Here is an 18,018-nt window from a genome sequence, read left to right on the forward strand (position 1 = left end):
TTACAGGTTACCTAGAGATATTTAGTGCTTCAGAATATTTACTAAATATTCAGTATATATTTAGTCCTTCCTAATTGAAACCAAGTTTTGCTGTTGTACATATAATGGCACAGTAATTTTTTAAGCCTAGACTTTGGACACTTTCAACTATTTGTTATTTCATGCATGTATATGATTTGTAAAACAGACAAAGAAGAGAAAAAAGATAAAAACTCTATGTAGAAAATAGAATTTTATAACTTAACTACATTTTACAGAATATTCCAAGAGATGTCATTGGTCATTTTATTATTTTGAAAATATTACTTATTTAAACAACTAAAAAATGTTAATGCCTGATATAATCTTCAACATTGGAAAGGATAAATTATTGAAAAATATGTAGAACAAAAATTCCATCTCAATGCTATTGATACCACTATACTGTGAACAAGTATTATATGAGGTATTGAACATTGCACATAATTATACACTTAGGATTTGACATCATAGCTAAACCAGTTGTTCAAGGCCACTAAAATACTGAAAGAAGATTAAGATTACTAACAGTGCAGAGGAAAAAAGAACTATAAAATCCCTTCTAACTCAAAGCTGGAAATGGTGATTTCATTCAAAAGAATGTCACAACTATTAAGAGTTTTCAGTAATTCATGACATAAAACAAGACATCCACCTCTAATTTTTTATCTTTTCTATTACATGAATCCAATGGTGATACAGTACGTGTTTTGAACCTGCATGACAGTGTGATCTTTATTATTGTTATGTTTCAGAACTTACCCCTTAAGGGTTTCACACATGTTTGAAATTATATTAAATTTCATCACTTCAGATAGGTGGCATGACCTTTAGATTTTATACTAAGCATTACTCTGTGTTAACAACACATAGAGTATCTAAAATTAATATATTAATTGAAGGGCTGAAAAATTTAGGTGTGAGTAATAGATATTAATTGCTAAAAAGATAAAATTCAACCTTAGGTGATACTTGTTCTATGGATTATTAAATTGTTCCTCTTTACTACAAACCTATAATAAATCTATGGCTCCAGTTTCTAAAATACCTACTTTTTTTTCCCCAATGTTCAGTGACTATTAGAGTTAGAACGTCTCCTTCAATGATTTGCAAGAAGATGTAGAGGGGCGGAAAACCTCAGGAAAACATAAAGTGGTCCACAAACATTTGGCTTATGTACAGTTAGTTATATCTGCATTTCATAATGGTAAACTTAAAATATGTTTGTTTTTGAGCATCTAAGCAACGTTTGGAGAGCTGGCCTACTGCGTGAGAATACCATTTAAAAACACTTGTGTTCCATAATACAGCCAGGGAAAGACTATTCAAAATTCCCAGGTAGAACAGAGCTGTCAATACTAAAGGAAAAGCTTTGCTCAAGAAAAGAAACTTTTCATCTTGACAAATGGCACACCTGGCATCAAAGGTCATAAGAATCCATTTGAGGTATGGTCGCTTAATGGAAGATTAGATTCACACAGACACAAAGATCAACACACAGAAAGAGTTTTTAACTCTCTGCACCACCCAATATGAGATGGAGAAACAAAGAAGATGGAAAAGAAACACTTTCTCAGCACTGATAATCATTAAGTATACATAACTGTTTTATCCAATAGGAAGCTGGACCAAAATGATGACAGAATCTATATTTACGATGTGAGCTTGCCACTTAGGAAAATTAGCAGAGCGTTTGTACATAAATTTTGTTTAAATTCATTTTTATGTATAGAATAGACCATTCAGGAAGTAGATGAAAAAATCTATAACAGTTGAGAAATTTAGTCAGGAAATTGTCAGGAAGGATAGCGTTGAGTTAAATTCTTTGAAGCCTTTCCAAAGTTTGCGTAAGTTTATAAAAAGATAAATTTTCTTTCAGCTGAAGAAAGTCTGCACAAATGCAGTGTACAACATACTATATACATATGGGGCCTCCCTATGTACATATACATATGCATACACTATCTATATGCGTTTTTTAATGTATACACAGCTTTAACTCAAAGAAAATGAGTTAACAGTACAATAATCATTGAAAGACAATCCAAGTGCTGAAATAAGTGACACCAATCACTTAAAGGGCTATTTCACTTCTCACATTGCCCAGGACTAAGAATATAATTCCCTGTTTTAGTTTTTCTTTCATTGCATCACTGTCACAGATAATCTTTGTGCTTTTGCATAATGTTAATCCCGCTGTAACATATATTCACATACAACATTGGACATTTTAAATAAGCATGCTAGAACACAGGCAGGGCCATACAACCATGCACAAAATATTCTGAATATGTTTTTTCCATACTGACTGCAACGTCAACATGCACCACTATCATATTTGGTCCTGTACAGTGAGGAATGTATAGCTGAAGCAGTCATGGCTAGTTGCACTTGCAAGAGTTTCTTTAGAGAAGAACACCCAGTAGAGAAACAAAACAGAATGAGTGAAACAAAAAAAATCACCCCAAACCAAAAATTAAAAAAAAAAATTTCCTCCCACACGTTAACACTGAAAATCTGGCCATTTTCCTCATTCCACACAAAGCAGGTCTTCTCACAGAATTCTGAGTCAAATTGTTTTTAATAGACACACATTAGTGTCTCAGAGCTTTTCCTAACCATTGGAAAAGCTCATCTTGATAAAGCATTTTCCAGCGTACATTGGCTTCGACAGTTTCCACGGCTCTTGAGAAAGAGGCAGCAGCTACTCCATCATAGCTCTTCATGAAGTTCCTTAGCTAGAAATAGAAATATTAAAATAGTAAATAGACAGCATAAGGAATATGGTCAGTAATACTCTAATAAGTTCGTATGGGGGCAGACGGTTACTAGACTTATCATAGTGATCATTTCATAATGTATGCAAATGTCAAATCATTATATAGTATACCTGAAACTAACATAATATTGTATTTCTACTACATTTCAATAAAAAATATAATTTAAAAATGGTAAATACACATGTCTTCAAAAGAACTCATGTCCAATACATATAAACAAGAATCTATTTGGAGAAAAGTGTCACAGTCACTACAGAAGGTATATTTAATATGTGGAGTGAGCTTAGTAATGAAATGGAATAAAACAGATTGTGTCCTCTAGGTGTAATGTAATTTCTTTTGGAACTGAAAGGATGAAAAGAATGGACATTACAGTTTAAGTAGCTTCAAATTCAGCTTCTTGTTTCATAAATAAATATTAAAATAGACATATTTAATTTGTCTTTTCATAATAGGTTCTAATTACAAAGCTATCTAATGTAATAAATAGCCTTAAAATGAATATAAGGATTAAAGTTAACTTCTTGTGCTTAGAGAGAAAATTATTCATATTCTCTAAATAAATAGTATGAGTGCCTGACACTATCTTTGATAGCAAAGAAATATCAAAATTATTGGGCCGTGGAAAAAAAAGTAATGATGCTATGAAAACTGGATGATAAATGACACTGCAATCTCCTGAGCAACTAGATTTAGAAAGAATGAAGGAGGAATGTCGATTCATTTAGCTAGAGAATTTGAGCTTTAATTAAAAAGTTAAAAATTTTAAATGTTTTGTCATAATTTTATGGATAGAAGATTTTCTCTAGAGAGTCCACGTACACTGGGAATGCTCAAGGATTTTATTTCAAGATTAAATACTAGCAGATTTTCTCTTTGTTTGATATGTTTTAAGAAACTGTCAACCAACCAACAATTGCAATGCTAATAGACAAATGTGAAAAATCAACTTGCAACACAGAAGTGTTATACTGTGTAATTAGTGTGGGGTGTGAGTCATCACATGGTGGGCACCACATGGAGAATATGCCAGGAGAGAAATGTCATCAAGCTTGACTCAGGGATAGGGAGATACGGGGGCAGGGGAGTCATTAAAATGGAGTTAATTATACCTTTCTGAATTCATCTAGAAATTGGTTCATGGGTAGCTTGGTTTGTTTATGACAGTATTACTTTGATTACATGATACTGATGGTTTTTTTCAAAGTTTATCCTCTACTTTCCTACAAAACCTGGTGCCCTGCAGCATTAGCAGTGGATAACCATATCTCAGAGCTATGTTCTTTATAAGACTTCAAATTCACTATGCTTTGATAACATAAAAGCATAAATATTCAATGTATAAAATATTCAAAATATTCAATGTATTATGTAACAAAGATTCAATGTATTTGTAACAAAAATTCAATGTATTATGTAACAAAGATTTATCAGTGCTATCCTTAAAACTGATCTGACACCTGACCAGATTTACACATACAAAAGAAAGAGGATTAAGGGAAAGACTAGAATTTATTGAAACCTTCAATATTCTAGGCACTGTGCCACACACATATACCTGTGACATGTACACATAGATAAAAAGGAAGTCTAATGAAAGCATTTGAATCATATTTTTAAACTTAACTGACTCATCCAGTGATTCACTTGTATTTATATATTTATGTTCAGATTCATTCAATCTATATTCCTAAAGCAACAAATAGTACATTTTGATCTATATTTTGAATTTTGCATTTTAATTTATTACAAAAATATGTACATTACAGTGTACATTGTACATTACATCTGTGTATTACAGTGGCGTTATTTACATAATATAGGTCAATCAGGCAAACAAATTACATCTACTTCTTTTAAACTATGTTCCACATTGTTACATATTTTCCTAGGCAGTCACTGAATGAATATGCCGGATAGTGATAAATGACCCTTTGGCAACTTTGACTGTGGAGTGTGCTCTTGGCCTTTTGACCTTTTGACGAGGTAGAAAGCCAGCCTGAACACATGAAGTAAAACTCTTAAGTCTTCCTCAAAGGAAACTATGGGATTGACTATGAATGTGTTATTAAGACAGTAGGTCAGATTATCCTGCAAGAGAACTCTCAGTAGAGAGAACTCTCAGTAACTGGGGGTTCTCTAGGGATTCTTTCCTTAAATCACTATTTAAGTGCACTAAATACTTCCGTTGTGAGCTCACAGAGCTTGGGGTGACTCACATACATCTTACGAGTAGCTTATTCATCAGAACACATGTGGCCCACTTTCCATAGTTGTCATAAATTGATCTTATGTCTCACACTCCTCCACAACTCTTCTGGCGAACTTGTGGTCAGAGCAGCCATCTGACTGGTCCTGGGGCATGGTCGCAACACCTTCCAGACCTCTGCCTCACTTTAGAGGGCATGGGGTAGATGGAAGGCATTTGGCATTCCAGTCTGCTTGTTTTGGCAGCTCTTTGGTAGATGTTCTGCTGCTAGTAGTTTTTATTATTGTGCTTCCTAAACATTTATGCCATCTTATGCTTTTATTTGAAAATGTTGCAAGTTTAGACAGACATTTTTATAAAATAACATTTAGTAAGATGTCAGAGTTGCTTGTGTTCCATGTTCTCCTTAGCATAAAATTTCTAGACATGTTTGTTAATTTCTCTATTAAAAAATATTTTAGTATTTAGTACTCTTGATTTAGGATACTCTAGACCTTAAACATCACAAAATAACTTGTAAAGTGCAGCACACAATATACTCTTAGTAACTATATAAATGAATTGAATTAGCTATTGCCCGATCATGAGGTTTACATTTTCAACATTAAAACTGTAAATGGGTTGTCTGTAACGCACAGGATCTATGTTCTTTTACAACAGTGTTGTATATAAGGTTCAAGAGGCCAAAATAATGAGTGCTGAAGAGGATTGCTGAGCAGGCATTAGTATGGAAAAATGGCAAGGGCCTCTGAGGTTCCATGAGGTTGTACTTCTATTCGTTTAAAATTAAGGAGGTGATGTGCTGTTTCATGGAGAAATATTGTTCAAATTGCTAGAGCTATGTAATTAGAAGGAAATTGCCAGTTTCAGGTACTAGAATGTAGTTTTGGGGAAGGGACCATAGAACAATGTAAGTGTCTCTGCTGAATGCCCCTAAAGTTGATGGGGATCATTACAATCTCAAATTAGTTTTCAGAATTCATAAAGATGCCGATTCACTTTTGATCTATAAACTTTTGAAAATAAGAATATGCTATATCCAAAGGGAGCATATTGGTTTTTCTGCTTACGAGGCTCACTGGTTATGGGAAAATGAGACTGAAACTTCCTCAGTTCCTTTATATTTATGGAAGGGGGTTATCAGCAATACAAATTAACCCCCCTCCTACCCAACAATAGTGGGCCACAATCCTACAGTCGATGATTAGGTAATAAAAGTATGGAAAAGCCTCAGGCAGCAGTTGGTAAACTGGAAAGTCAGTGCAAGCATCTGTGTCATGAAGGGATTCATCACTCAGGCTACAAAGAGCTTGTATTGTGAAGTTAGCTGCTTTGCAGATAATGGAATAAAAGTTGAGTTTCAGTTTTCAAATGGCACCTTTCATTACAGGGGTATCTTGGAACATTTCAAATGGCAATTAAGTGTAAAAACTTAAATATGTAAGTGAAATATGTAAAGCAAAATGGCCATCATATGATAAAATCAATTTAAATGTCCATTTAACAGATGTTTTTCCATGAGCTGGGTATTATACTAAAGCAAGGAAGACATGAAAGATAGAGAACAGAAGAGGGAGAGAGAACAGGAGAGAGGCAAGGGGAGAGGAAGACGGCAGAAGGAAGGGAGCTACAAGGAGGGAAGGGGAGAGGGGAGGAGAGGAGAGATCTTTCACTTCTGTGTTCACTTCAATGACTGCACAGGTTGTCGCTAAACGAGTCTTTCATTCTGATTAGTGAATGTAAAATCAAAGAATTAAAACTACTTCATTTAAATACATAAACTCATTAGCTTAATTGTTCTTTCTCTTTCCTATGGATATGAAAGAATTCCTTCCCTTTTAGCTTCCTTTATTAAAAATAAAAAATATAGTAAAGGGCTTCCCTGGTGGCGCAGTGGTTGAGAGTCCGCCTGCCGATGCAGGGGACACGGGTTCGTGCCCTGGTCCGGGAAGATCCCACGTGCTGCAGAGCGGCTGGGCCCGTGAGCCATGGACGCTGAGCCTGTGCGTCCGGAGCCTGTGCTCCGCAATGGGAGAGGCCACAACAGTGAGAGGCCCACATACCGCAAAAAATATATATATATAGTAAAACATGTGCTAGGGCTTTCAAATTCTTCAGCACTGGGGACACACATAGGGATAAAAATTGAATTTCAAATCATTACAATCAGAGACTTAGCTTAGCTTAGCTCATGGTGTGAAAGAATCCAAGTGAGTGCGTGGTGGATGACCACACAAAATTGGACAATCCTGCTCAATGGGATGAGCTCTGGGTCACAGCATCGGGCATTCTGTCAGTGAAAACTGAGGAAACTGATTCTTAATGCCAAATCTCAGCTATATTTTATAATGGAGTTGAGCAGCAGACTAAAAAGCAATATGTTTGAAGCCCAACTCATTTTAATCAGTCAAATATTTTGCACCTTCCTCCTACCTACTTATCCCACCCCCCATTTCATGCCCCTAACTATTAGAGATGTGAATTAATGGTCACAAAACTAGCTGGTTTAAATTTCCAGAGACATAAAACAGAGAAAAAAGAAAATGTTAGATACTCTGCAAACTGGACACTAGTCCTTAAAAAATAAGTTCAGTTTCATCAATGAAATTCACTTGTGATTGTATCCAGCAGAATTTTAAATGAACTATTAATATCAATATATGTTGCCAGATACACTTCCATCCAAATGTATGAATTTATTCCAGTTAACAAACCAAATAGCATGAAGCATTATTACCACATCCAATTATCATTCTTTGTGTAGAACGGACCACAAAGTAATGAATCTCAACTTCTGTACCTCAATAGCAACCTTGGTCCTCTGTATCCAAATACTGAGTCATTGTGACAGGATAGTTTTTTTGTTCCAAGGATCCCAAACTGGGTTCACAGAATCAATAGAGGGGTAGCTGATTGGATCAAAGATTTCTGGAGTGTATTTGGAGTCTCCCAACTTGAGAATCATTGCATTCAAGCACCTCTCACGGGAATTTAATATTAAATACTAATATGTTAGAAATACCTTTGCAAATAATGAATGGCGTAAAGTCTTTAGCATGGGGGTGTGTGTGTGTGTGTGTGTGTGTGCGCGCGCACACGCGCATGCGCTTCAAAGGAATAGGTGTGACTTTATTGGAAAGAAATGTTTGAAGTAAATGTATAATTTCATATGTTTATAAAAGAAAGGCATTAGAACTCATCTTAAAATATTTACCTCTTTCAGTTCACCTTCAGTATTAAGAAATTCTGTAACTCCGCTGATAAGTTTGGAATTCAAAAACAATGCTTCTCCATACCTTGAAAGATTAAAAAAAGTCTTAATGTTAAAGCAGGCAGTAAATTAGGAAATACTACTATGCATATTTTTTTAAGAATCCTTCTCAAGGGCTCCAAGTGACCTGTGTTGTCTTAGTGCCATTCAAGGCCATTTCCCTAGGGAGTCAGGGAGGTGCAAAGAGCTGTGGCTATGGGATGCCATCAAATGCATCCTGATTTGGCGCAGTGTTTCAAAGAGGTCTAAAGAGAGCCCTCCAAAATTACATTTAGGAATTACTATTATATTTCCAATAAAAAGCCAGAGAAAGAAACATTTTAAAACTTTCAATTTTACTTTTTTAATTTTAGGCCGCACCCCGTGGCTTGCGGGATCTTAGTTCCCTGACCAGGGATCGAACACTGCAGTGGAAGCACAGAGTCCCAGCCACTGGACTGGCAGGGAATTCCCTAAAAGTTTTAATTTTAAAGCAACCTCTATCACTGTAAGGAAGAAGGATCTTACAAAAAGAAATAGAACTGCAGGAAAAACTTGGGTATTACCAGTAAGTCACACAGATCGTTTGGTCAGTCAGAATTGACATCAGCATTATCCTTCTTCATTCCTAGAAACTGAGCCAAATTTCTCAAAACATCAGCATTTTCTCATGTGAGTTTTAAAATAAAACATCAAATTGTTCACTTGAATGTCATCATCTTTGTACCACAAGCATTATAATTACTTGACTCATGACCCAAGGCAAAGAACACTATGTATCAGTAAGCTGGAAAGATTTCTCATTTAATTTATTGTCTACTGTGTTAAAGGTACCTATCACAGGTTATCATACTCTTTGAAATAAAAAAAGCACACTAGACTAAATGGAGGCAGGATCAAGATGGCTGCGTAGAAAGACCCTAAACTCACCTCCTCCTATGACATGCCCATAATACAACTATATAAAGAACCTGAGAACAAATTATGTATCCATTCATGATAAAATCCCTCAACAAATTGGTATAAAGGGAACATACATAAACATAATAAAGGTCATATATGACAAGCCCACAGTTAACAGCATACTCAATGGTGAAAAATGAAAGCATTTCCTCTGAGATCAGGAACAAGTCAAGGATGCCCATTCTCGCTACTTTTATTCAACATAGTATTGGAAGTTTTTGCCACAGCAAACAGACAAGACAAAGAAATAAAAAGAATCCAAAGTGGAAAGGAAGCAGTAAAACTTTCACTGTTTGCCGATGACATTATACTATATGGAAAACCCTAAAGACTCCACAAAAACAAACAAACAAGACCTATTAGGCTAAATGAATTCAATAAAGTTGCAAAAACAAAATTAATATACAGAAATCAGCTGCATTTCTATACACTAATACTGAATTATCAGAAAGAAAAGTCAAGAAAACAACTCCATTTACAACTGCATCAAAAAGAATAAAATATCTGGGAATAAATTTAACCAAGGAACATGAAAGACCAGGTACTCTGAAAACTATGAAACACTGATGAAAGAAGTAAATGCAACATAATTAAATGGAAAGATATACAGTGCTATGTATCAGAAGAATTAATACTGTTAAAATGTGCATACTATCTAAAGCATTCTACAGATCCAGTGCAATCCCCATCAAAATACCAAAGGCATTTTTCACAGAATTAGAACAAATAATCCTAAAATCTGTGTGGAACCACAAAAGACCTTGAATTGTCAAAGCAATCTTGAGAAAGAAGAACAACACTAGAGGTATCACACACCCTAACCTCAAACTATACCACAAAGGTATAGTAATAAAAACATATGGTACTGGCACAAAAGCAGACACGTGGATCAGTGGAAAAGAAATAAATCCATGCACATCTGGTCAATTAATTTGTGACAAAGGCAGCAAGAATATACAATGGGGGAAAACCAGTCTCTTGAATAAATAGTGTTGGAAAACTAGACAACTATATATAAAAGAATGAAAGTGGACTATGTTCTTATACCATATACAAAAATAAATTCAAAATGGATTAAAGACTTAAATCTAAGAGCTGAAACCATAAAACTCTTAGAAGAAAACATACACTCTTTGACATAAGTCTTGGCAATATTTTTTGGATCCGTCTCCTCATGCAAGGTCAACAAAAGCAAAAATAAACAAATAGGGCCACATCAAACTAAAAAGCTTTGGCACAGAAAAGGAAATCATCAACAAATGAATAGGCAATCTACTGAATGGGAGAAGATATTTGCAAATGATATGCTTGATTATGGGATAATATCCAAAATACATAAAGAACTCATAAAACTCAATATAAAAAAAACCCATTTAAAAAATGGGCAGAGGACTTGAATAGACATTCTTCCACAGAAGACATACAGATGGCCAACAGGTAGAAGAAAACATGTTCAACATTGCTAATCATCAGGGAAATGCAAGTCAACACCACAATGAGATATCACTTCACACCTGTCAGAATGACTATCAACAAAAAATAAAGAAATACCAAGTGTTGGTGAGTACATGGAGAAAAGGGAACCCTCATGCACTGTTGGTGGCAATTTAAATTGGTACAGCCTCTATGGAAAACAATATGGAGGTTCCTCAAAAAAATGAGAAAACAGAACTATCATACGATCCAGCAATTCCACTCATGCGTATTTTTCCAAAGAAAACAAAAACACTAATTGGAAAAGATATAAGCACCCTTGTGTTCACTGTGGCATTATTTACAATAGCCAAGAAATGGAAGCAGCCTAAGTGTCTATTAACAGATGAAAGGATAAAGAAGATGTGGCATTTATATATACAATGGGATATGACTCCGACAAAAAAAAAAAAAAAACAAGGAATCTTAACAAGGATGGACCTAGAGGGTATTATGCTACCTGAAATAAGTCAGATAGAGCAAAACAAATATTGTATGTTTTCAGTTATATGTGGAATCTAAGAAAAAAAACAAATGAAAAAATATAACAAAGCAGAAACAGAGCCACAGATACAGAGAACTAGTGGTTGTCAGAGGGGAGGAGGGTGGCGTGAAGTGAAGGGGATTAAGAGGTACAAATACGAGTTATAGGGCTTCCCTGGTGGCACAGTGGTTGCGAGTCCGCCTGCTGATGCAGGGGATGCGGGTTCGTGCCCCGGTCCGGGAAGATCCCATATGCCGCGGAGCGGCTGGGCCCGTGAGCCATGGCCGCTGAGCCTGCGCGTCCGGAGCCTGTGCTCCGCAGCAGGAGAGGCCACAACAGTGAGAGTTCCGCGTACCGCAAGAAAAAAAAAAAAGAGGTACAAATACTAGTTATAAAATAAATAAGTCACATGGATATAATGTACAGCACAGGGAATGTCAATAATAATTTAATAATATTGTATGGTGTGTAATTTATAAAACTATGGAATCACTATGTTTTACACCTGAACTGTATTGTAAATGAACTACATTTCAATAAAAAAAAAACAAAAAAACTAAAAGTACTCTAAAGATAAGATTATGAGTTTTTGAAAGCAGAGGTCCAGTCATCACTACAAGAGGTTTTCTAATGCTGTTCTTACCTGTGGGAACTTAAGTAATTTAGCTTCTGGAACCTGAGTTTTCTCATCTGTAAAATGAGGGGAGCTAAACTGTATGACCATCATAATTTGCTGTAATTCTAACACTGAACTCTTCCATGGGAAAAGTTATATCAATAAAATAAATCAACATTAAATAATAAGTAATCATTAGTGATCAATATGTGGTTCCAGAAATGGCCTCCTCTACAGGAATAAGAATAATTCTTCAAAGAGTGTTTTGCTTATACTTTGCTTGCAGTTATGTGAAGAAGAAAAAGGCACAATCCTTTCCTTGAAGGTAATTACTATGTCGTATTGTAAACAGATCATTCCCCGTTATTGTGGCTAACTGTGATGAAATAAAATTATACAGTGTTCAGAGTTAGCTGCGGGGTCTTCAGAAAGGCTTCCAGGAGATGATGCCAGATAGATTAAGTATGGAGTAGTTCCAAATATCAAGGAAGAAAGTAATTTTAGGCAGAGAGCCAACATAAACAAAGGCAAGGAGGTGTGAAACAACATGGTGTATGCCGACGACTACATGCATTTGGTATTGAGTGTATAAATTGTGAGGCTGAGGATAATAGAATAAGAGGTAGAAGGGTTAGGAAGAGAGGAACTTAGATTTTCAGTGTGGCACAGAGTATTGAAGGTTTTACAGCAGGAAAATATCATTTTTGCTTTTCAGAGAGATTCTTGGGACAAAGGGAAGAGGTATGTGTGGGAGTGTGTGTGTGAGATTGTGTATGTGTGTGTGTGAGTGTGTGTATGTGTGTGGTGCTGGTGGTGGTAGATGTAAATATAAAGGCAGGAGACAGAAGGCTATTGTTAAGAGTAGTGGCAAGAGATAAGAACCTTCACTAGGGCAGTGGTAGCAGGAAAGAGAGGAAGAATTCAAGAAACATGAAACATTTAGGAATTGTTAAATTATAAGACCTCAAGCCTAATTGTTACATATGTCAAGGGAAAGGGAGAACCATATGTAGATTTCCAGGTGCCTGGCTTGAGCAATTGGTGGATGACCACATATTTACTGAGAAAAGGAAGATAAAAGGAAAATGACGATTTACCCCAGTAGGGGATCTCAACAAGAAACTATCTATCATAGGGTGAAGCTTAGGTGAAATGCCTGAGTTAGAGATGTAGATTTGGGCAAGCCACGAGATATGATGGCAACTAAAACTAGGGAGAATCTGCAGGGCAGGAAGCAAGGAGAACCTTGGACAGTTTCCCCATGAACTTTCAGGTTCAAGTTTTCCCCATGAACTTTCAGGTTTCAGGTTCTACTCCTCGACAGAGGAGTAGAAGATGAAGGAGACAATCCTATTTGTTAGGATAAACGCTGCCCTGTCTGTAGAAATGCTGAAGCGTCAATCTTTCTACCTTTTTTTTTTTTTTTTTTAAGTAACAGACTTTAGTTTTAGAGCAGTTTTAGGTTTACAGAAAAATTGAGCGTAAAGTTGAGTTTCTACATGCCTCTTTCTCCCTCTTCAGAGTTTTCCCTGTTATTAATGTTCAGTTAATAAAACAAAGAGGTCATTAGACTGAGGTGGTTTTAATGCTGTCTCAATCTTTCTACGTTTTGATTAGAGATCATGGACTGTCAGTGAAACAAAACAGGCATATCAGGAACCAAACATTTTTTGGTAGGGACTATAAACTATATATGCATTACACTGAACTCTGATCTACAAAACCACTCCCTAAAGAAACTGTTTATTTGGTAGATATCTGATACTTTTTAAAGTGAAATACTTGTTTATATATATATTAATTCCACCTTGTGTCTGACTATTCATTATACTATGTGCATGACAGCAAAGCAAGCTCTAATCTTTCAAACATTCTAATTTCTGAGCTGAAAATACTAGGGAAAAAATGTGCTTTCTAGGAATATCAGTGCTTTCTAACAATGAAATATTTATAGACAGAAATATGTTTTAATATGACATATCCATTCAAATTGAACTCATTATACAAGGTCAACCAATAAAAATGTGCTTTTAAAAAATAAAGTTTATACCCCAGTTTTTAAGAGATAGAACAGTAGGTATGTTGTCTGGGGACATTTAAGTTGGAGAACATGCAGCATTTACATGCTCTATGATAAATTTAATTTTAAAATACCATAGAGATTATCAGAGTAATAAATTAACATTTATTATAATATATTTAAATACATAACGAAATATTTTCCAAAATTGAGGCTGAATTCTCAACATGAAGCAAGATGGCTCAGGAATAAATTCTACTGCAACTAGAATTATAAAGCCATTCAAATATTCCTTCTCGATATCATGGTTTTATTTCAGGTGTTTTATGATATTTATATTTTTAAAAGAATTTTAAACAATTCTACAGAAGTAATTAAAGTTTTCTTGTTATAATACCATTACATATGATTCATAAATCATTTTTTTCTACAACACACTCAGGATATAGGGTTTTAATGATGATTCCTTCAACCTAAGACAGTTTGATAGATCTTCCAGGAAAGCTGCAATGCTAAATAAACCTTTTCACTCTGCACATTTCCATATATAATTGTGGTTATCAATCTTTAATAAATGAATAATGTTATAGAACTGTTAAATTAATTCTGAGTTTCACAAGAGTGGCAACACCCATCTTGGCTGACTACTTCAAAATCTAATTCTATTATCTGGACCTTGGTTCTACCACAAAAAGTAGGGCTTTTATCTCTCATATGTCACCTTTGATTTACTCACTCCAGTATGAATGATTGAAATCTTATTTTTACCTGGTATTTAATATCTTCCATTTATCTCTAAAAAATTTCCAGGCAAGGTCTCGGCCATGTGGATTTCGAGCTACATGGATTATCACATCAATTGCATCTTGATCCAGCACCACTTCAGAATTCAGTGATAGATTTAGAAGCCTTTAAGAATAGAATTGTGGGGAAATTTTTAGTCCAATAACAAAGATTTCTTGTAAAATTACCAAAATTACATGATTTAATTTATCACAGTCTTCAACGAATAGTCCAGTGTAAACTTTACTAAAAAAATTTTATCAATAGAACAATTTTTTTATAAAAGGAGGAAGATCAAATTCATAGTATTGTAATTAATAATCAAAGTCAGAACAATCTTGTGCGTGGAGAAATCATAGTTTTGGTTTGATGATGCAAACTCACTTTAAAAATTCTTTTTAATAAATGCTTCTTTTTATAATGAAATATTGTCTTACATATATATGAAAAAACATATAATTAGTTAGAAACTAAGGTATACCTTTCAAATCAACAAGCTTTAGTCATATTAATATGGCAGTTTTCCTTAGCTCTAGAAAGATAAATTTTAGAGTAACTAGCATGTATTTAAGGAAATAAAAACAAGTTCAGTACAGTCTGATTAACAGAGAATACTCTCATTACATGAATTTTAAAAATTAATTGACCCACCTATTTAATAAATTCCTGTCATCACTGCAAGTTAAAGCTTCCAGTAATATTTTCTTTTCAGAAACGGCCGTGGTGGAGTGGAATTTCATCCATATGAATTCCCAGACATCCTCATCTAGTAGTGAAACTCCTGTACAGTAGACGATGTCTCTAACGTTTAGTGGTATTCTAAAGAAGCAACCCATGGTGGTTTTCCGTTAATTAAAAGCTTCATAGTATTGAAAATAAAGACAGATGCTGCTCTACTAGTCAGTTTTTAAAAAGATGGTTTTGTTAATTAGATTTACCTGAAAGAGAATAATGCTATATAGTAACAATATTCAAAAATATTCCCAACTAAATGAATAAAATAATGTATTTTATTTAAAGATAGTTTTGAATGAAATTTTTTCCACTCTTGAAACTATGAAAACAAGAATCATAAACAACAAGAACAACAAGAACATAAAGCCTTAAAAAAATAGAAACAGGTGCCTTATATTTCCACCAACATTCATATATTTATCAATCAAAAATTTTGCTCTCAGAATTGTTAGACCCAAGAACCACGAGAAAGCACTGGATGAAGAGACTGACTAATCTGGATAAAACAGAAACATCTCCTAAATTCTTAGACAATTTTTTCTAAAATTATTTTTCTCAAATAGCTCTCCAAATTTTGGAACCTAGAAGATTACTAATATAGATAATAAACAGATAAAACATAAGTAGTAAATTTTGAGAAAGTAAATGTTACAGTGGGAAACTGTTACTCGATTTAATTAATCTTGGCTATTTATAAGCTGCAGTTCTCATGTGTACTCTGCCGTGGCAATTTTTTACTAAATATTGTTCTTTCACGTTTTGATATATACCCCACATTTAAAAAAACTGTTCTCTTAAAGAACACTCCAATATCTTAAAAAATTAAAAATGCATTTCTGCTTTGTATAATATCTAGTAATCTATTATTAAAATTTCTCATTTATAATTTGAATGTGGTTAATAATAAGAAGTGTTTTCTCTGGATAACAAGATGAAACAATCCCTTTTAAATATTTAAGACTTTGATGGTTAAAACATTGCTTTGGTGAATGGAGTATTTGGAAAACAGGAGGAAGCGTCTGAATGACTACCAATAAGATGATCTTCATCTTATTCTGTTAAGCAGCTAAGTAGGTCTACAATCAGGATATTGAAGATTGTGTATCAGGATACCAAATGTGTAGAGCTGTCAGTACTATCATACAAAATTCACAGTTCCCAGAAATGGCTAAACGTATATTATTCTGTCTCTTCCTACCAATAATTAAAATGTTTGGAGAATAGTTACTTTAATCTTGCTGACTGAAGCTGTTTTTCCTTTATGGTATTTGAAGGCAAGCCTTTTGTTTGTTTGATTGATTTGTTTTGTTTTTGAGGAAACAAAAGGAATATAGACATCAGAAGAAACCAGAAAAGAGCTTCACTTCTTTCTCCTGTCTTCCCTCTCAGCCCTGTAATCCCTTGATGAAAGTACCCATAATAGTCTTCCCAGTGGGTGGTGAAACCTTCTTCTCCCTGCTCTGTTTATGACCAGCTTGCCACACGGCACATCTGAAATCACTAGGGAAAACATTGCCTCCATATGTTGAAGAGTCTGTCAGTCCTGATAGATACAACATAATATTACAAAAATGTATCCATCTTTACTAACTGCAATAAGTTAAAAGTTTAAAATCTTCCTTTAAATCAAGAGCTAGAAAAGAGGATGATTTTTTTCCCTCCAAATATTACAGGCTACAGGGCACAACACTGTATTATTATTGTCATGATTTTGGCCAAGAGATTACTATAAAAATTTGCAAAAACTAACAAGAAAATGTCTACTTAAATCATCAAATCATAGATCAATGCATATTAGACCTAATAGTAACAGTTTACGTTCTAAAAAAAATTCCTTAAGCAATTAATATACCAAAGAGTTCAGGGATAGAGCCCACTGAATGAGGTTTGTTACTGCGTATGAAACCAGTCTCCAATATCAAGCAGAAAGACATATGGAAATATAGAAAAGGCAAAAAAAGAAAGAAGGAAAAAGAAAAAGGCAGATATTAAACTATGTTCCTTAGAAATAACCTGTGTCATATACTATAGTCATTAGCAATAATCCATATTTTTGCAGTTCAGTAGTTGCTCCTGGCTGATGCTGAACTGTGTAAAATGCATACACAAATGAGTAAATGGGTTGGTCAGTGCAAAGTCCTGGACACCGGCTAAAGGGGCATCAGAGGTAGAAAATACCACTTTTGCACAATACTACATTCCAGGTTACCTGTCTTATTTTATTTCATCTATACGATAATATCATTATATCTGTATTATAAACTTCATTTTGCCCGAGAGGAAACTGTTCTGAGAGAGGATATTTTGCACTATAACAACAATATAGTAAGTTGAGAATCAGGATGGGCTATACATGAATGTCTTTCCTATTTCTATCAGCTTAGACATAGCTAATGATGATGAACATAAGATATTAAGATTTCTGTTAGTAGTAATCATCAGTAATTATCACTGAATGCTGATTTTTGTTGTTCCATAAAACGCTATCTTATAGAAAGTAAGAACAACCAAACCCTGGATCTAACTAGTAGGCTGCAGAGTAATACCAGTGCATCCAATCTATAATTCCCTTAGTGCTGAACTGGCCACAGATGTCACTTCTACCTTCTGTTTTTCATTACTTTTTTTTAAGTCCATAGTTTAATCAGTCATCTCTTTTTTTTTTTTTTTTTTTTTTTTTTTTTTTT

General features: G+C 34.5%; 1 protein-coding gene across 1 annotated transcript in view; it reads right to left on the reverse strand.

The window, feature by feature from the left end:
* Positions 1 to 286: 286 nt before the first annotated feature.
* TRHDE (thyrotropin releasing hormone degrading enzyme) overlaps positions 287 to 18,018 on the reverse strand; it is a 384,497-nt gene continuing 366,765 nt past the window's right edge. Inside the window, exons 16-19 of the mRNA XM_024736370.1 lie at positions 15,248 to 15,415; positions 14,582 to 14,722; positions 8,222 to 8,303; positions 287 to 2,756 (exon numbers count right to left, since the gene is read on the reverse strand). Coding sequence (XP_024592138.1) covers positions 2,613 to 2,756; positions 8,222 to 8,303; positions 14,582 to 14,722; positions 15,248 to 15,415 — 535 coding nt within the window. The 3' untranslated portion in view covers positions 287 to 2,612. The remainder of the gene's footprint in view (positions 2,757 to 8,221; positions 8,304 to 14,581; positions 14,723 to 15,247; positions 15,416 to 18,018) is intronic.

This window comes from Neophocaena asiaeorientalis, unplaced genomic scaffold (assembly GCF_003031525.2).
Source record: "Neophocaena asiaeorientalis asiaeorientalis breed wild unplaced genomic scaffold, Neophocaena_asiaeorientalis_V1.1 scaffold134, whole genome shotgun sequence".
Lineage (NCBI taxonomy): Eukaryota > Metazoa > Chordata > Mammalia > Artiodactyla > Phocoenidae > Neophocaena > Neophocaena asiaeorientalis.